Source organism: Agelaius phoeniceus, chromosome 10 (genome assembly GCF_051311805.1).
Source record: "Agelaius phoeniceus isolate bAgePho1 chromosome 10, bAgePho1.hap1, whole genome shotgun sequence".
NCBI lineage: Eukaryota > Metazoa > Chordata > Aves > Passeriformes > Icteridae > Agelaius > Agelaius phoeniceus.
This window is the reverse complement of record NC_135274.1, coordinates 6,108,151-6,123,534: the sequence shown is the minus strand read 5'-3', so window position 1 is coordinate 6,123,534 and position 15,384 is coordinate 6,108,151. Positions and strand designations below refer to the sequence as shown.

Here is a 15,384-nt window from a genome sequence, read left to right as displayed (position 1 = left end):
GGCGGGCGGCAGCGCCCCCTGGCGGCCGGAGGTTGCAACAGCACCCCCTCACATTTCTTCCCCCCCAAAAAACCCCCCTCACACATTTATTCCCAAAAATACTTTATTTATAATATAATCCAACATCTCCAAGATCCAAAAATACAGATATACATTTTTTTTCTTTTAAACATTACATTCCTTAATTTTTTTTTTTTTTCGGGAATTGGGTGAAAGTCGGTATTGACCTCCAGTTTGGATGAGCTGCAGTAAAGCTGGGCCCCCCTCTCTTTGCGTGGGGTTTTTTTTTTTTTGGGGTTATGTTTAGTGGGATATTCCTTTAGGGATCACCCTTTTGTAGGAAATATTTTAACACTGTACATTCAAAAGTCAGAAGATTTAAATCTTTTAGTAAGCAAAAATGAAGGCTGCTGGTATTTCTGTCTACAAGGAGTCGTAAAAATTCTCTACGACCAGGTGTAAAGAGGGCAGGAGATGCTCCTGAACCCATCCAAGCCCTGAACTGGCATGTTCCCAATGGGAGAGTTTATTGCTGGTATCAGATCTCAGATGCTTTACACATCACAGGTGTTGTAAAGAACAGAATGTTGTACCTCCCACTATTCATCATTCCTAGCAAATTATCCTTCCTTTTGAGGGCTCTACCTTCCAGAGCTTGTTTTCCTTTTTGTTTTGCTGGTTCAAGAAGAAAATGCTCTTCAAAGCCCCAAAAGTACTATTAGAAATGTGTTTTGTTTATCCTACCTGACCAGAATTTTAGAGCTGAGGGAAGTCAGCTCCACACTGGCTCACCCAGAGCTGCTCTCCCCTCATGGCACATTTCCAGCAAGATCTCCAGAGTGGAATTCTGAGGTTGTTTCCTATCAAATGCTTAATCCACAGCAATGCCAGTACCAACAAAGCTTAGGAAAATCAGGAAGAGAAGCTGCCTACAATACCATTGGGTGGGAGGGGAAAACAAACCCTGGGACAGCATCAGGGACGGGATTACAGGCTGGCTCATGAGGTACCACAAATTTGCTCTCATGAAGAGGCAGGAAGAAGAAGAGGGCTCACTGAACTCCAGGTTTTTGTGACTGCTGTTCCTCCTCCTTCCATCCAGAACTCTGGCTTTAATTTCCCTGCCTGCTGTTGTCCATGTACTGCTCTGAGGCAGCAATGACAAATGTGTATCACAAACGTGCATTTTCATGCACACAACTGTGGGAACTTCATCTCTCTGTGATGCAATGCAGTAAAGACACCTGCAACACCACACTGGAAATGACAGCACCCTGAAGACAGGGATTTCTTCCTAAAATCCACCCTTTTTTCCTGCCACAAATCAATATTCATGGAAAAGCTGCCTCACAATTGAGAGGTCTGTTCTATGTCAGCAGCAGGCAGAAAGCCCCACAGAGGGAAGGAGAGGTGGCAGGAGCTGTGTTCTACTTTCCTTCATTGCAAAACAAGAGTAAGAGGCTCAGTGTAACAGGAAAAGCCACCTTTCTTTTGAAAACAGGTGCCAGAATCTGAGCAGAAGTGTTTTTAATCTTCTGTACTGTTTTTTCAGCAGAAGAAAAGTTTATCTGGGAGTTTCTCGATGCCTTCCCAGCAGTCTGTACCAAGAGCTCCTGCACACTGGTATGGGAAGCAGCACACAGCCCTGCACAGAGCTGCCACCAACACCCACTGGGAACCAGAACCAGCAAAGTCCTTGAGTTTGGGGCTTTTTTTCCTCCTTTCACCAGCAGGAAGGAAGCCTGGAACACCTTTCCCCACTACATCTTTCACTGAAGGCAGGGAAGCCTCATGATGCAGGAGACAGATATAAAAGCAATTGCTCTTCCCTCAAAAAAAAAAAAAATTGCTCTTCCCTCAACTTCTGTATCTCAGAGGAAGAAAAAGACAGAATTTTTGCTGTCCAGCTCCTGAGTTCCTCTCTCTCTTCTGCTGCAGCCACTGACACTGTGCTAATGCAAGGGTTCACATTCATCATCTGAAAGGCAGCTAGAGAAGTCAAGAACATGCTAATGTGGCCAATTAAAAAAAGACAAGAAGTTCTGTTAGAACATTCCTGATGGCCTTCTTCAAGAGCAGAGCCACACCATCATGGGAACAAACAAATATCCTCATGGAGCCTTTCCCTAAAACCTGATTTACCCATGTGCCACACAGGCAATCACAGCCAACAATTGAGGCCTTCATCTTATTTGGTGAATAAATCCGACCTTCTCTCTCCAAGAATACTGCAGGTTTCATCTTCACAGTGATGTACTTAAAGAATCTTCAGGGAAATGGAAACAGCCAGAAAAGGCAACACCCTCCCTCAGTATTATTGTGCAAGACTAACATAAATAAAATCTCCGTGGCAAAGGGATTTGGGACTCCCTCCCAAAGTCACTGTCTTAGGAAAGAACAGGAATTTCAACTGGCCACTGGATAATTAAATATCATACCAGAAAAAGATGGAGGATAGACTAACAAAAAATAATCAAAGGTAATATTGCAACATGAATGTAGGAATATATTAAATTCTTCTTGCCTCGGCGGTGTATCCCTCTCTACTGCTTACTTCTTTTTCTTTCTTTCCTGAACACAACGAGGACAAAACCTGTAGGAAAACAAAAAAGAGGCAGTAATTAGCTCCTGAAATTACCAGCACAGAGCCTGAGAACTGTTTTTAACATTTGGGCACAATTAAGCCTGTTTCTGACTGACAATTGGTAATTTGATTAAAACAGTCCATTAGATAAAAATAACAAGCCCACAATCCTTTCCAAGATAAGCACAGAGTAAAACCCTGACAAGTCTTCAAAATTTGCCTCCAGAAGTGAAACAAAGAGGTACCTGGGTCTGTTTTAAGCACAGCCACAACTAGTGACAATGGAGCAAATGAAACATGTCCCTGTTTACACAAGCCTCAGGTCAAAACCTGCTCTGTTTATCAGGCAGTTTTGCTCCCATCAGTACCTAAGACTTCTGTGGAAATGATTTTTTTAACAAGAAGATTCATCTTGTATCTTCTACCCTCAAATTAATCCCCAATCACAGAGGATGCAAACTGTCAGGGTCACAGCAGGGTTTTAATTCTTGCTGAGGCAAACTGCAGCCTGATAAAAACCCCAAAGCTGAATGCTGTCACACTCACCATTTCCCTTTTGGTTTGGTGGTCAGGTCCACACATGCAAAGTGGAACCACTCGATTGGGCACTGCAAAAGAGAAAGGAAAAACCCACAGAGGAGATTCTTAGTGGCTCACAAACATTCCCATCATTTGGCATGAGCTAACTGAGAAAGGACCCCCTCCTTGGGCTGTACAGGGTTGGGAGGCAACAAACACCTGAAAATCAATAATCTCTCAAGTGCTTACATCTGGGTTGTCACAGCCAATCATCTCTCCATAGGACACCTGGTGACACAGGCAGTAGGTGGGCTCATTGGGATCCACTGGCATGTCCAGGACATCTGAGGGATGCACTGACAGGATGGTATCAGCAAACTCAGACCTGTGGGCAAGGACAGAGTCAGGACAAAACACTTCTCAACTGCAGACAGCACTGTGTACAAGGGCATGGCTCCCCACTGCCAGAGGGAAGGGTTAGATGGGATACTGGGAGGAAATTCTTCTCTGTGAGGGTAGGGAAGCCCTGGCACAGGTTGCCTGGAAAAGCTGTGCCTGCCCATTGCTGAAGTGTTCATGGCCAGACTTGGAACAACCCAGGCTAGTGGAAGGTGCCCCTGCCCACTGCAGGGGATGGTCTTTAAGGTCCCTCCAAACCCAAACCATTCTGGGATTTGGTGTTTCCAAGATCCAAATCCTACTTGGGAAAATTAGTGTTTTACAGTATCTTCCCTAAACCACACTGAGCCTGTTTTAGAGTTTGTATTACATTACCAGTAATTAAAATCATACGGCAGGTTGGATCAAACACAGTATGACTGGAAAGAATTAAGAGAGGGATTTGTAGCTGTCATGAGTAAAGTAACAAATTATCATACAGATCACTCCTGGTTGTGGGTACAATAACCTCTTTGGGGTTTTTCCCAACCTGTTTCAATACAGATTTTTTCTCATTGTTAGGCATGAGTGAACCCTCTTACCCTGACAGGGATGTGCTGACATGCCAGTAGCAGTCCATAGAAACTACTTTTAGTTTCCTGCCACCTGAAAATAGCATAATAAACTGAGCCCCTTTAATATAAATCTCATCTCAGAGAGGGGACAAGCTTTCCTCCTTGCCTCTCAAAACCAAATCAGATTATTCAAGGCTACCTAGGACACAATTCTGTGAAAACAACCCCCCAAAATTCTCCAAGATTTCTAGAACAGCAGCACAACATCAGTTTCTGTCCTGATGGCGAAGTTAATTTCTTTTACCATCAAGACCACAAGCAACTGTTAAAAATAGCCCTGTGACAAAAATCAAAGCTATTTTCTCCCAGCTTGCCAACAGCAACAGGATCTTGTCCTTCCAGTCAGAGTGTTCCAAGCATGCTGAGCTTCCACATGCCAACCAAGGAGTTAATTAACAATGCTGGCCTGTCCTAAGCAGGACATTAATGAAATGGTATAAGACCAGAGCACTCCTAACACTGCTCTCCATCTGGGCATGAGTCACAAACAGGGTAATATGAGCCTGTGGAAAATTCATCAAGCGTCACCACCAAGGCCCTGGAGTTGTGCCTGGCTCTGCCTTACCCTCCTTTGAGCTTCTTTTTCTTTGGTGTATCTTCTTCAGATGTTCTCCTGCCTCGACCACGAGAGCTTCTTTTGTCTTTCTGACTTCGTCCCTCTAGAAAGGAAAAACAAAACTTCAGGCTATCTGAGTGGCAGAAACATCCCCAGCTGTTCTTTTGATGCAGTTACTGGCTTGAAATCCCTATTTCATATGCAACTGAGTAATCCTTATTATATATGTAATTGAATATGCCGACTGAAATGCATTTGTAAGCCACAAGTACACCAAATTAATAACAACTGAGCACCAAGCTCTTGTGTTTGTAGTTTTGGCAACAAAGCACTGCAGTGTGTCATAAACAGCATCACACTTGATTAGACATGCAGTATTTTTTTTTTCATCTCAGTGTATTTTAAAGCACATTTAATAGATTACTCAATAACTAACATAACTTTTATCCCCACCTCCTTGCTCCTACCCCTTATTTCATTGTTCAAAGGCATAAAGCTGTGCTGCACTGCTGCTTTTAATTTTAAATCTTCTTTTGATTCCTAATTTCTCCCAAAACTAAGACTGTTATAGCAGTGCAGTTTTGGCACAGCACCCTCCTTAGAACCAGTAACAAGCTCAGGATGAAACAGTGACAGTAAATTTGATCCCAGCACCACATTTCTCTTCATCTCTTGCCCACTGTAAGAACATTAAAAACAAACAGAACGACACATTTCTTTCCTTCCTCCAGAAATAACAGCCTATTTTACATCTCAGCCTTCCTTCTTTGATACTCTAAGTGCTGGAAAAGGCTGCCAACTGTAAAATTCACCCACTTTTCAGGCTCCTGGATGCAGGGGTTTCAAAGTCGCTGCCTTCCAGTTTATCTTTGAGATCAGCTTCAAAGCGCGCCAGGTCCGCATCCAGCCGGCGGATGTGCTTATCCACCTGCCCCGAGAGGAAACCACAAACTGAACTGCAAAGAAACACCCCAAAAAAGAAAAAAAGAGCCCCAGACAAAAACAGGAAGGGCTCAAACTTGGCTGTTATCAGCAGGAGCAGTGTGGTGGTGCAGAGTGAGGCAGGAAAGGGGTATGGGGTGGGGAAAGGGAAATGGCACACGCAGAGGGAATGAGGAGGAAAAGCACAAGGATCCAACCCCTCCACAAGCAGGCAGAAAGGAAGAAGGGAGGCAACAGACACTCAAAGCAACTCAGAGTAATGATTTTCAGAACAAAACAAGATGAGAGATACTAAAAAAATGGTTTTGTCCCTGCAATTTTCAAAATTGAAAGGCAGTCCTTGAAATGTGTCGAGCTGAGCAGTTTGGGTTTTTCCCAGGGTACTCCACTGTCACGTGAATCAAAGTTTAACAACAAATACAGACAGAGGCCGGCTATCCTCAGTATCAACTCAACACACACTAATTAAGTACCTGAACTACCCTGGCTGCAATAAAGTGACTTTCAGAACAGGGATTTCAAGCCACCCCCCCAAACTGTGCTGCTACAATAGTTTGTCATTAAATTAGTGCATTAATTATCAGGGCATTAATATCCTGGGACATCATTTCCTTTTTTGCAGTGTTTGATGGCAGCCAAACACCTACTGCAGCTGTAGCAAAACTCAAAGCATCTCTGCAAGCTGGACAGCAAACATTTAGTACAGTCAAAAGGATTCCCCTCACTCAACTTTCATCCAGGGGGTAAAACAAGTGGAGATAAGAAATATTCAAGGGATAGAAGGGAAAAAAAAAAAAGTGGAAATCTGCATCTTAAGAAATGGGATTTTCTCCCAAGGTCTATAGAGGAAATTTTCAGGTCCAATAAACCCAGGCAACTGAGCAGAATTCCTGCTGTTCCTCCACAACACAGCACAGCAACTGGCTTAAAAAAAAGACAACCAATTTGCTTTCAACTAAGTGTGCCCTAAATAAATTATCAGTGACAGAGAGCTGCTGGGGAGGAGGGAGTGGGGTAAATTTGCTGGCATTATCACACAGCAGACGAGTACTGCTGATAAAGCCACCTCCAAGGGGGGGGGGGTAAACTCACTAATTCTTCAGCAAAAGAGAAACCTGGTGCCAAAGGAGAAAGCTCTTTGGGGATGGCAACAGAGAGAAACAAACTTGAGGACTAAATTTCTTTTGGTAAGAAATTTAAGTCAAAAAGAAGAAAAAGTGAAGGGAAGCTGACACTGTGAAGCATCTCCACGTGTAGCATTCCAGAGGATGCCCATTTTTCCATGGCTCACCATCTCATAGGTCTGCATGGCCAGCTGTACTTTGTCATCACTGTACTCCTTGCACTTGCTGTAGGCACTCTGGATCTTCCTCAGGTGCTCCACCCTCTCCTCAGGTACCATGTTCTTCACAGACTCAATGTATGCTGCTGCCAGGCTGTCAATCTCTGCTTTCTTATCTGAAGAAAAGAAAAAAATCTTTTTTTTTAGGTTTTCTATTTCCATTTAGGAGACCCTTCCTGACAGCTGTTATGCTCCCCTCAATTCCTTAATGCATTTTCTTTTTTAAAAACAAAACCTGTTAAGTTAAAGGTGTTCACTGTTTGTCACTTGTGGTGTGATTCTGCTTTCTCAAGTGTTCTACAGCTAATTCACAAGTTAATTTACAGTTAATTCACAGTTAAGATCATGACCTGAACCCATGGGTTCACAAGTTTCAGCCTCTCTTCCCACATACAGAACATTTTACTTGTTGGGCTGTCACTTACTGTTCTGATGGTTCAAAATTAAAATAATTAATGCACAGCCAGACACCAACAAAAACTTCAAAAAGCAAGAAAAATCATCCTGCAAGGCACAGAGGAATCTAGAACTTGTTAGATATGGGAACAGGGGGAAGGAAGGCCACTGAATAGAGTGATCACAGAGCTATGAATTTAAATTGGAAACAAAATCAAGCCCTGCCATGTGAGCTACATCCTCAGAGGAAAGAGGCAAACACTGCAGAGCACTCAGCCTGAGAGAAGGAACAGCCACGGCCTCTAAAGCCCGGCCTCCAGGGGGCTCTCCCGGCTCTGCTTGCCGGAACACCTGCACGTACCTTCCGTCCTCTGATCCAGCTCCCGCATCAGCTGGAAGTTCCTCTGCAGCTCGCACGGCAGATTCTCAATACCTACAATAAAAATGCTGCTAAATGCTCTGAGCAACCTTATCAACAGAATGTGTCCCTGCCTAGGGCAGGGGCTGGAACGAGATGAGTTCTAAATCAAACCAACCAACCCAACCCAACCCAACCAAACCAAACCCAGCCTGCGAGTCACGCACCGTGAGCCACCCGCTCACCTCAGCAGACTTTGAGCACCTGGCTGGGTTTTGGAACCACCCAGAACCACGGCCCAGGGGGGCAGCGGGGCCGTGAGCAGAGGAAAGGGACGGGAGCGGGGCCCCGAGCAGCGGGAGAGGACAGGAGCGAGATTCAGAGCAGAGAGAGGGGACGGGAGCGGGACTCCCAGCAAAGAGAGGGGACGGGAGCGAGATCCCGAGCGGAGGGAGGGGACGGGAGCGGGACCGAAGGCAGAGAGAGGAGAACAAGCGGGACCCCGAGCAGAGGGAGGAGACGGGAGCAGGACCCAAGGCATAGGGAAAGGACAGGAGCGGGCCCCAAGCGGAGGGAGGGAACGGGAGTGGGATCCAGAGCAGAGAGACAGGACAAGAGCGGGACCCTGAGCAGAAGGAGGGGACAGGAAGAGGATCCAGAGCAGAGAGAAGGGACAGGAGCAAAACCCCCGCCGCTGACCCCCACAGCCGCCATGGCTTCACTCCCACTCCCTAGCGCACACCGCTGACGTAGCCCGGCGCCGGCTGATGACGCAATCACCGTGACGCGCCCCCCCCGCCCCCCACTCCCCCGCGCTGCCCATGGCGCAGTTTTAATTCCCGCGCTGCCGCCGCCGCCGCCCCCGCCCCGATCCCGCCGCCCCCGCCCCGTTCCCCGTCCCGGCCCCTCCGCCGCCCCCGCCCCGCGCTCACTGTCCAGGTAGTGCTCCAGGTACATGGCAGTCGCCATCTTGCGGCCCGCGCGCCGCTCCCCGCCGCCCGCCGGGCCCGCATGACAAGGCCCGCGGCCTCATCCCGTATTCACGGCCCGCCCGCCTCCCATTGGCCGCCGCCGCCGCCGGCAGCGCTGCATATTCATGAGGGGCGGGGCGGCCGGCGATTGGCGGGCGCGGCGGAAGGGGCGGGGCCGGCGGGCGGCGATGGCGGCACGGCGCGGGGCGCTGATCGCGCTGGAGGGCGTGGATCGGGCCGGGAAGAGCACGCAGGGCCGGCGGCTCGTGGAGGCCCTCCGGGAGGCCGGGCACCCCGCCGACCTCCTCCGCTTCCCGGGTACGGTGCTGGGGCGGGAAGGAGCGGGGGCCGGCCGGAGGAGCTTCCTGCGCGCCCAAACTCTGCGCGGGCCCGCGTTTGAACGGAGGGACCGCCCCAGCCCTGAGCTATAGAGCCCTCCCACCCTAGACAGACCGACCGCCTCCCACCGGACAGATGGACTCCCACAGCCCGGACAGAGCCATGGGAGGATAGACTCGTCTCGGACAGACAGACCCCCCCGGGTGGATAGACCCGTCCCGGACAGACAGAGCCCCGGGCGGATAGACTGCTCCCGTCCTGGACAGACAGACAGAGCCCCGGGTGGATAGACCGCTCCCGTCCCGGACAGACAGACGGACAGACTCTCATCCCGGATGGACCGAGCTCCTCTCCCCCAGCCTGTCACAGGCAGGTAGATCCAGCCCCTTATGGACCGACCTTCTCCCACCGTGGCAAATAAACATCCCCCTCACCCTGGACAGACCTCCTGCCACCTCTGATGGACAGACAGACTGATCTCAGCTCATCCATGACTGACAGACTGACCCTGCCCTGCTGAGAACAACCTCCCACCCGTGACAGACAGACTCCCCTGGACAGACACCTCTCTGCGAAGAGCAGTTTGGGGCAGCCTTTGCGTTTTCTGTGTTTCCTGCAGACAGAACGACAGAGATTGGGCAGCTGATCAGCTCCTACCTGGGCAGGGAGAAGAACCTGGAGGACCACACCATCCACCTGCTCTTCTCTGCCAACCGCTGGGAGCATGTGTAACGTCATGTTTGCTCACTTGGGAGAGAAAAATGGCTGGGGTGGGCTCCCACGGGCTTTGAGCTTGCAGTGGGCACAGGAAGTACAAGAATGTGATTCTGTTCAGACAGGGGAACAGGCTGGAAATGGGGTCTTAAGGACTCAGATTTAATCACAGGATGGTTTGGGTTGGGAGGGACCTTAAAGCCCAGCCAGTGCCACCCCTGGCATGGACAGGGACACCTTCCACTGTCCCAGGCTGCTCCAAGCCCTGTCCAGCCTGGCCTTGGACACTTCCAGGAATCCAGGGACAGCCAGAGCTTCTCTGGGCACCCTGTGCCAGGGCCTCCCCACCCACACAGTGAAAAATTTCTTCCTAATATCCCATCTAACCCTGCCCTTGTAATCTTAGATCAGATCCCACAGTTTGGGATTTTTTTTGGAATCATTGGTGCCATATTTCCAACTCCTGTGCTGTACTGGATTAAAACATTGGGCAGCTGAGACTGAACCAGTTCAGACTGTGAATTTATTCCCTTTCCTGAAGATAACCTTGCTTTGCCAGGCAGCCCCTGTGAGTGACAGTGCTTAAGGAATTGGCTGTCCTTGCTTTAGTCACAGAGCCTGTGTGTGGACATGGGGAAATCACTGTTGGCTGTTGTTTCTACCTGGAAATACAGATTCCAAAATGTTCTCATTTTACAGAAAAGCTTTGCTGGCTCTGCTGTAGTGGCAGTGCCAGTTAAGCAGAAGGCACAGAAGTGAGCTCTAAGAAGAAGTGTCATGAATAGAGGTGGCAGAGCATGTCACAAAATCTGCTGTACCACCTAAAAGGGCAAGAGGACTATCTGTCCATGTCAATATAGTTCATCTTTGATCTTGCCTGGAATCCCTGGAGCTGCCTAGAGCAGTGCCCAGTGCTGGCACCCTGAGTTTGGGTGTCATGAGGGGGTATTTGGTCAGTGCCTGGTGGGGAATACAAACATCTCTTCACCTGCCACCTGCATCACAGCTGACCTCCCTTAATGATGACATATTTGGAGTTTTAGATGAACTCCTTCCATTCCTGTCACCATAAAGGAGTGCAGCTTTGTTATTTTATCTCCCCATGGTTCCAGACCGATGATGAAGGAGAAGCTGCAGCAGGGGATCACGGTGGTGGTTGACAGATATGCCTTCTCTGGAGTGGCCTTCACGAGTGCCAAAGGGGTGAGTGAGACCTGCAGCAGCCCCTGCCCCTCTCTTCCTTGGGGAAGCAGCCCCAGGCTGTTGGTGTGGATGGCCCAGGGGCCATTCCTCTGGGAGGTGAGGGGTGGAAGGGTCAGCTCAGATTTTAACATGGGCCCACCCTTCCCCACAACAAGCAGAAAAACTTATTTGGTGACTTTTTGTAAGTCTGGACAGACTGCTGGACTGGAAGCTGACCTGTAGACTCTCTGTACTTGCTCAGGCTGCTGGCCCATCAATTTGTGGAACAGAACCACATACATTAGAAGGGACCTGTGGAATTCAGCCTCCAGCAGGGCTGACATAAGCAGGCTGCTTGGGCCTACATCCAGCCAAGGTCTGAGTGTCTTCAGGGATGTAGATCCATTCCTTTCTGGGTTCTTCTCTGCTCACCTTCAGAGTAAAAGTGGTTTTCTTCATTTAGTCTGAATTTCCCACTTGTCCTTGCCAGGGCAGGGACACCTTCCACTATCCCAGGTTGCTCCAAGCCCTGTCCAGCCTGGCCTTGGACACTTCCAGGGATCCAGGGGCAGCAACAGCTTCTCTGGGCACCCTGTGCCAGGGCCTCAGCTCTCTCACAGGGAAGAATTTCTTCTCAATATCCCATCTAACCCTGCCCTTGTAATCTTAGATCAGATCCCACAGTTTGGGGTTTTTTTAAATCATTGGTGCCATATTCTAACTCCTGTGCTGTACTGGATTAAAACATTGGGCAGCTGAGACTGAACCAGTTCAGTACCCTCAGAGGGAAGAATTTCTCCTCAATATCTTGGGAATTCCCACTTGTGCCTTTTGGCTTTCAGAACAAGTCAGCTCTGTCAGCCTCTCTTGGAGCCATTCTGCACAGACACTTGTCCCACTCCCTCAGAAGTGTCCTGTTCCTGCTGAGTAGCCACCAATCCTCTAGGAGTGGTCACAGAAGCTCCAGCCATGCCTGCAGCACCAGCTGTGACCTGCATTCATTCCTGCCCAAGCCTTTCTTGCTTCCTGGAGGGACTGAGGAGATCCTGGGCCCCCCAAGCCCTGCACCCTCACCTGCATCTTCACCCCCCCTCCTGCTTGCCTGGACATTGTGTAGCTTGAGACAGATGCATTGAAGCATTTAGGTGCTAATTAGGTGTCTGCAAAAGCCCCAAATTAAGAGCCAGGATGTGTAACATGAGCTGATCACCCCAAAATAGTGATCCCAAATCCACATGGGCACAGCAAGGAGTGCTCTGCTGCTTTCTGGTGGGGGAAAAAAAGGTGTCTTAAAGTGTTTGCATTTCTTTGAATGTAGCTGGTGAGCTGCAGGGCTCAGCCATGTGGATGCCACCCTTGGGAAGCAGGGATGGCATCCTTTGCTGCTGGAATGGGCCTCCTCTGCTTCTTATAAGACTGGAGTTTGGCATGTTTTTCACTCAAGAAGCATTTCCAGGAGAAGGGGAGATGTTGATGGCCATACCTAAGACAAAAGTCTGCTGGCTGCCAGATCTCACACCCAAGATGTTGTGGCACTTTCAGCTTCTCTTACCCCCTCATGGGATTGAAAAACCCACTGCACATACATCCCAAAAATACCCAGATTACCAGGATACAGAACATCTGGGGAGAAACTGGAGGGGCAGATGTGCCAGCTCCTCCTAGAGGGATTTAAGATGTGGATGAGCAGTAAGTGGACTCTGTAGTCTCACCAACATCATGTATTCATTCATGGATTCCCTGGTGAAACTCTTCAGACCTGTCAGCAAAATCCAAAAGCTGGAAAACTGCATCTCTTGTGTCTGGGCTGAAATTCCTGGGGAGGTGAGTATTGGGAAGGAATTCCAGGGGCTCAGAGAGATCTGCATTGCAGCTGTGTGGTGTTTGTGTTTGGGAGCAGCTTTCTTCTGGACTGAGCAAGTTCTGGAGTGGCACTGGCTGTGTGGAGGCCCAGAATGTGCCTTGGTAGAGCTCAGATGGGATCTGCAGCAGAGGCACAAAAAGCTTCCACTCTCTCCAACTTGAATAAGCACAGGAGGTGCTGAACACCTGACAAAACCTGCTCACCCCCAGATGAGCTGAATTCCCACATGGCCAGCTGGGCTATCACCTGTGCACTTCATGGCCTGTGCTGAGTTTTGGGTTGCAATTCCTGCCATCCTTGGCAGTTCCTTCCCCACCTCACTCTCCAGCCAGCCTGCTGCTTTCCTGTCTCTGTGTCTCACCTCACACTCTCTTGTCCTTGCTTGGGGCAGAACTTTGGCCTGGACTGGTGCAAACAGCCTGATGTTGGGCTCCCAAAGCCAGACCTGATCCTGTTCCTCCAGTTAAACCCAGAAGCAGCAGCAGAACGAGGCAACTTTGGACAGGAACGTTATGAGACCAGCTCCTTCCAAAAGAAAGTTCTTCAGTGCTTCTATTCCCTCATGGAGGACAAGACCCTCAACTGGAAGGTGAGGAATTAACTCTAATGGGCTTGTCATGGACTGAGGGTCTCTAGTGAGAGCTCCCAAATTTTGCCTGTCACATCCCTGTGCTGCCCCTTCCCACTTTGCTCAGCAGGACATGTTGGGGACCAGCCAAGAGCACTGTGAGATGTGGCAGAGAGGGCACTTCCCTGTTCCAGGAGACCCTGGGCAACTCTTGGTGCACCTGGGATGAATCCCCAGCTTACCTGCCTCTGTCACACACTCCAGACACTGCCAGCAAACAACATCCAGCAGCAGCTCCTTCTGTTTACCTTCACCCACCCTCACATCTACTTCTTAAATGTCTATTCCTACCTATTTTGATTTCTCCCAAATGCACTCCAGAAACTGCAGAGAGGTGTAATTAGCTCATTTCACTACTCAGGAAGAATAACATATTGAGTAATGGGGGGTAAGCAGATGTTAACAGCAAGGTTTTTCTCATTTCTGTGTTCTCTGTTATCTGTCCTGTGTTTTTGTTGTCTTGGAAACAGACAGTGGATGCTTCAAAGAGCATTGAAGACTTGCACAGAGAAATCAAGTCCATTGCAAAGGAAACTATGCAAGAGGTTCAGAATAAACCTTTGGGAGAACTCTGGAAATGAAACTTCATACAGGTCTAAAAGAATAAAGGAAAGGTCACTTTTTGTATCTTCTGCACTTGGATGACTGTGACATCCCAGCAGCTTAGATCCTGTGTATTCTTTTGGGTCCAACATGCTGCTGATGTCCTTTTTATTTTCTGCTCCTCCCTTCCAGCCTGCAGAGTCCCTTCTGCATTTTTTAAATGAGCATGCCATGAGTGTGTATCAAATTCCTTGTCAAAACCTCCCTCTCCCAAGCTCCTGTTCCAGCTCCAGTCCTGGAGTGCAGATGTGGGTGTGGAGCCCAGGCCACCCCTGGACACAGACAGTTCCCATTTTTAGGGAACTACCACATTTCTGATCATTCATCCTCTCTAGAAAATGCATCCCCCCATGCTCAAACCAGTTTGTAGAGGATTTGCTAATAAATTACTCTTTTAAGCATTTGGCACAGGGCTTTTGTTTCAGTATGATCATTTATCTTCTAGAAGGATATATGGGAGTTGAAAGTGCTGCAGTTCAGGCATGAAATCCAAGGAAAACTGTTTGCTAGAGCTGTGGAAAAAAGGGGAGAGGTGAATTCAAGCCTTCTCCCCAGCTGTGAGCAGGTAAGAACTTGAAATAGATGGATGAGCTCATAGCAAGGCCAGTCTGGAGGACAAGAGGCACATAAATTATTTTAGACTGCCCAAGATGAGAGGAACAGTCACTGGTGGCTCCTGCACACACCTCAGTGCAGTTTGAAAGCAGACCAGCTGTGAATCACCTAAATCACCAGAACAAACTGGAATATTTATCATTTCCAAGGAATACTGAGAGATGGGCATGGCCAGGGGAGTTCAGGTCTCTCTGCTGAATGTTTGAGTCACCTTCCAGCAGGGTGGACTGCTCTGATCCCCACAGACTAAATCCTCTCTAACTCAGAGAGAGGCAGATTGAACTGATTCAGGAGCAGGAAGAGGAAGCTAAATATTTAAAACAACATTGCTAATACAAGCATCAGCTAGAATGGCAACAGCTTCCTTCCAGAGCTGCCCAGCACTTGGCAGCCAGACACTCCTGGTGAAGGAGGTGAGCCCTGCAATGCTGCATCAGGCCCTGACAGTAACACTGGGACAAGGCAACACACTGAAGAGCCAGAAATGCCTGTTAAAAGATTTAAGAGAGAGAGCTGAGCTTAGCTCTGCTATTGGGGTTGTGTGAACACTCGGGTAAAATCTTGTCTGGCAGAGCTGTCCTTAAACATAAACCCATGAATGTGAAACAAACAGTAGAATCACAGACTGATTTGGGCTGGAAAGGGATCCTAAGGATCATCTTTTTCCAAGGTCAGGGACACCTTCCACTAGACCAGGCTGCTTCAAGTTCTGTCCAAGCTGGCCTTGGACACTTCAGGGATGGGGCAACCACAGCTGC

At 48.7% G+C, this 15,384-nt stretch overlaps 2 protein-coding genes across 4 annotated transcripts; one reads left to right on the top strand and one right to left on the bottom strand.

The window, feature by feature from the left end:
* Positions 1–85: 85 nt before the first annotated feature.
* ING5 (inhibitor of growth family member 5) lies at positions 86–8,794 on the bottom strand. 3 transcript variants are annotated; one of them, XM_054639670.2, is made up of 8 exons: positions 8,643–8,794; positions 7,714–7,785; positions 6,906–7,072; positions 5,489–5,600; positions 4,682–4,775; positions 3,353–3,488; positions 3,131–3,192; positions 86–2,593 (listed from the first exon to the last, which is right to left on the bottom strand). In XM_054639670.2, exons 1-8 carry the CDS (start codon positions 8,677–8,679, stop codon positions 2,551–2,553), a joined length of 723 nt encoding a protein of 240 aa, XP_054495645.1. In that variant the 5' UTR covers positions 8,680–8,794; the 3' UTR covers positions 86–2,550. The 3 variants fall into 3 exon arrangements, with proteins under 3 accessions (XP_054495645.1, XP_077039844.1, XP_054495646.1); XM_077183729.1 differs by lacking the exon at positions 8,643–8,794 and adding an exon at positions 8,410–8,443; XM_054639671.2 differs by lacking the exon at positions 8,643–8,794 and adding an exon at positions 7,956–8,384.
* A 75-nt stretch (positions 8,795–8,869) lies between these two features.
* Positions 8,870–14,424, top strand: DTYMK (deoxythymidylate kinase). Its single transcript, XM_054639675.2, has 5 exons — positions 8,870–8,999; positions 9,640–9,748; positions 10,847–10,937; positions 13,172–13,369; positions 13,879–14,424. The coding sequence occupies exons 1-5, from the start codon at positions 8,870–8,872 to the stop codon at positions 13,987–13,989; spliced, it is 639 nt and encodes a 212-aa protein (XP_054495650.1). The 3' UTR covers positions 13,990–14,424.
* The last annotated feature ends 960 nt before the right edge of the window (positions 14,425–15,384 follow it).

Bases quoted from the DNA above. Each gene is read 5' to 3' on its own strand.
- ING5 (XM_054639670.2), bottom strand. From the start codon at position 8,679: ATGGCGACTGCCATGTACCTGGAGCACTACCTGGACA. The intron at 7,073-7,713 runs GTACGTGCAGGT...TCTTTTCTTCAG, and splicing joins GCTGGATCAGAGGACGGAAG to ATAAGAAAGCAGAGATTGAC. The intron at 2,594-3,130 runs GTGAGTGTGACA...GTTTTCCTACAG, and splicing joins ACCAAACCAAAAGGGAAATG to GTTTTGTCCTCGTTGTGTTC.
- DTYMK (XM_054639675.2), top strand. From the start codon at position 8,870: ATGGCGGCACGGCGCGGGGCGCTGATCGCGCTGGAGGGCGTGGATCGG. The intron at 10,938-13,171 runs GTGAGTGAGACC...TGCTTGGGGCAG, and splicing joins CCTTCACGAGTGCCAAAGGG to AACTTTGGCCTGGACTGGTG. The intron at 13,370-13,878 runs GTGAGGAATTAA...TCTTGGAAACAG, and splicing joins ACAAGACCCTCAACTGGAAG to ACAGTGGATGCTTCAAAGAG.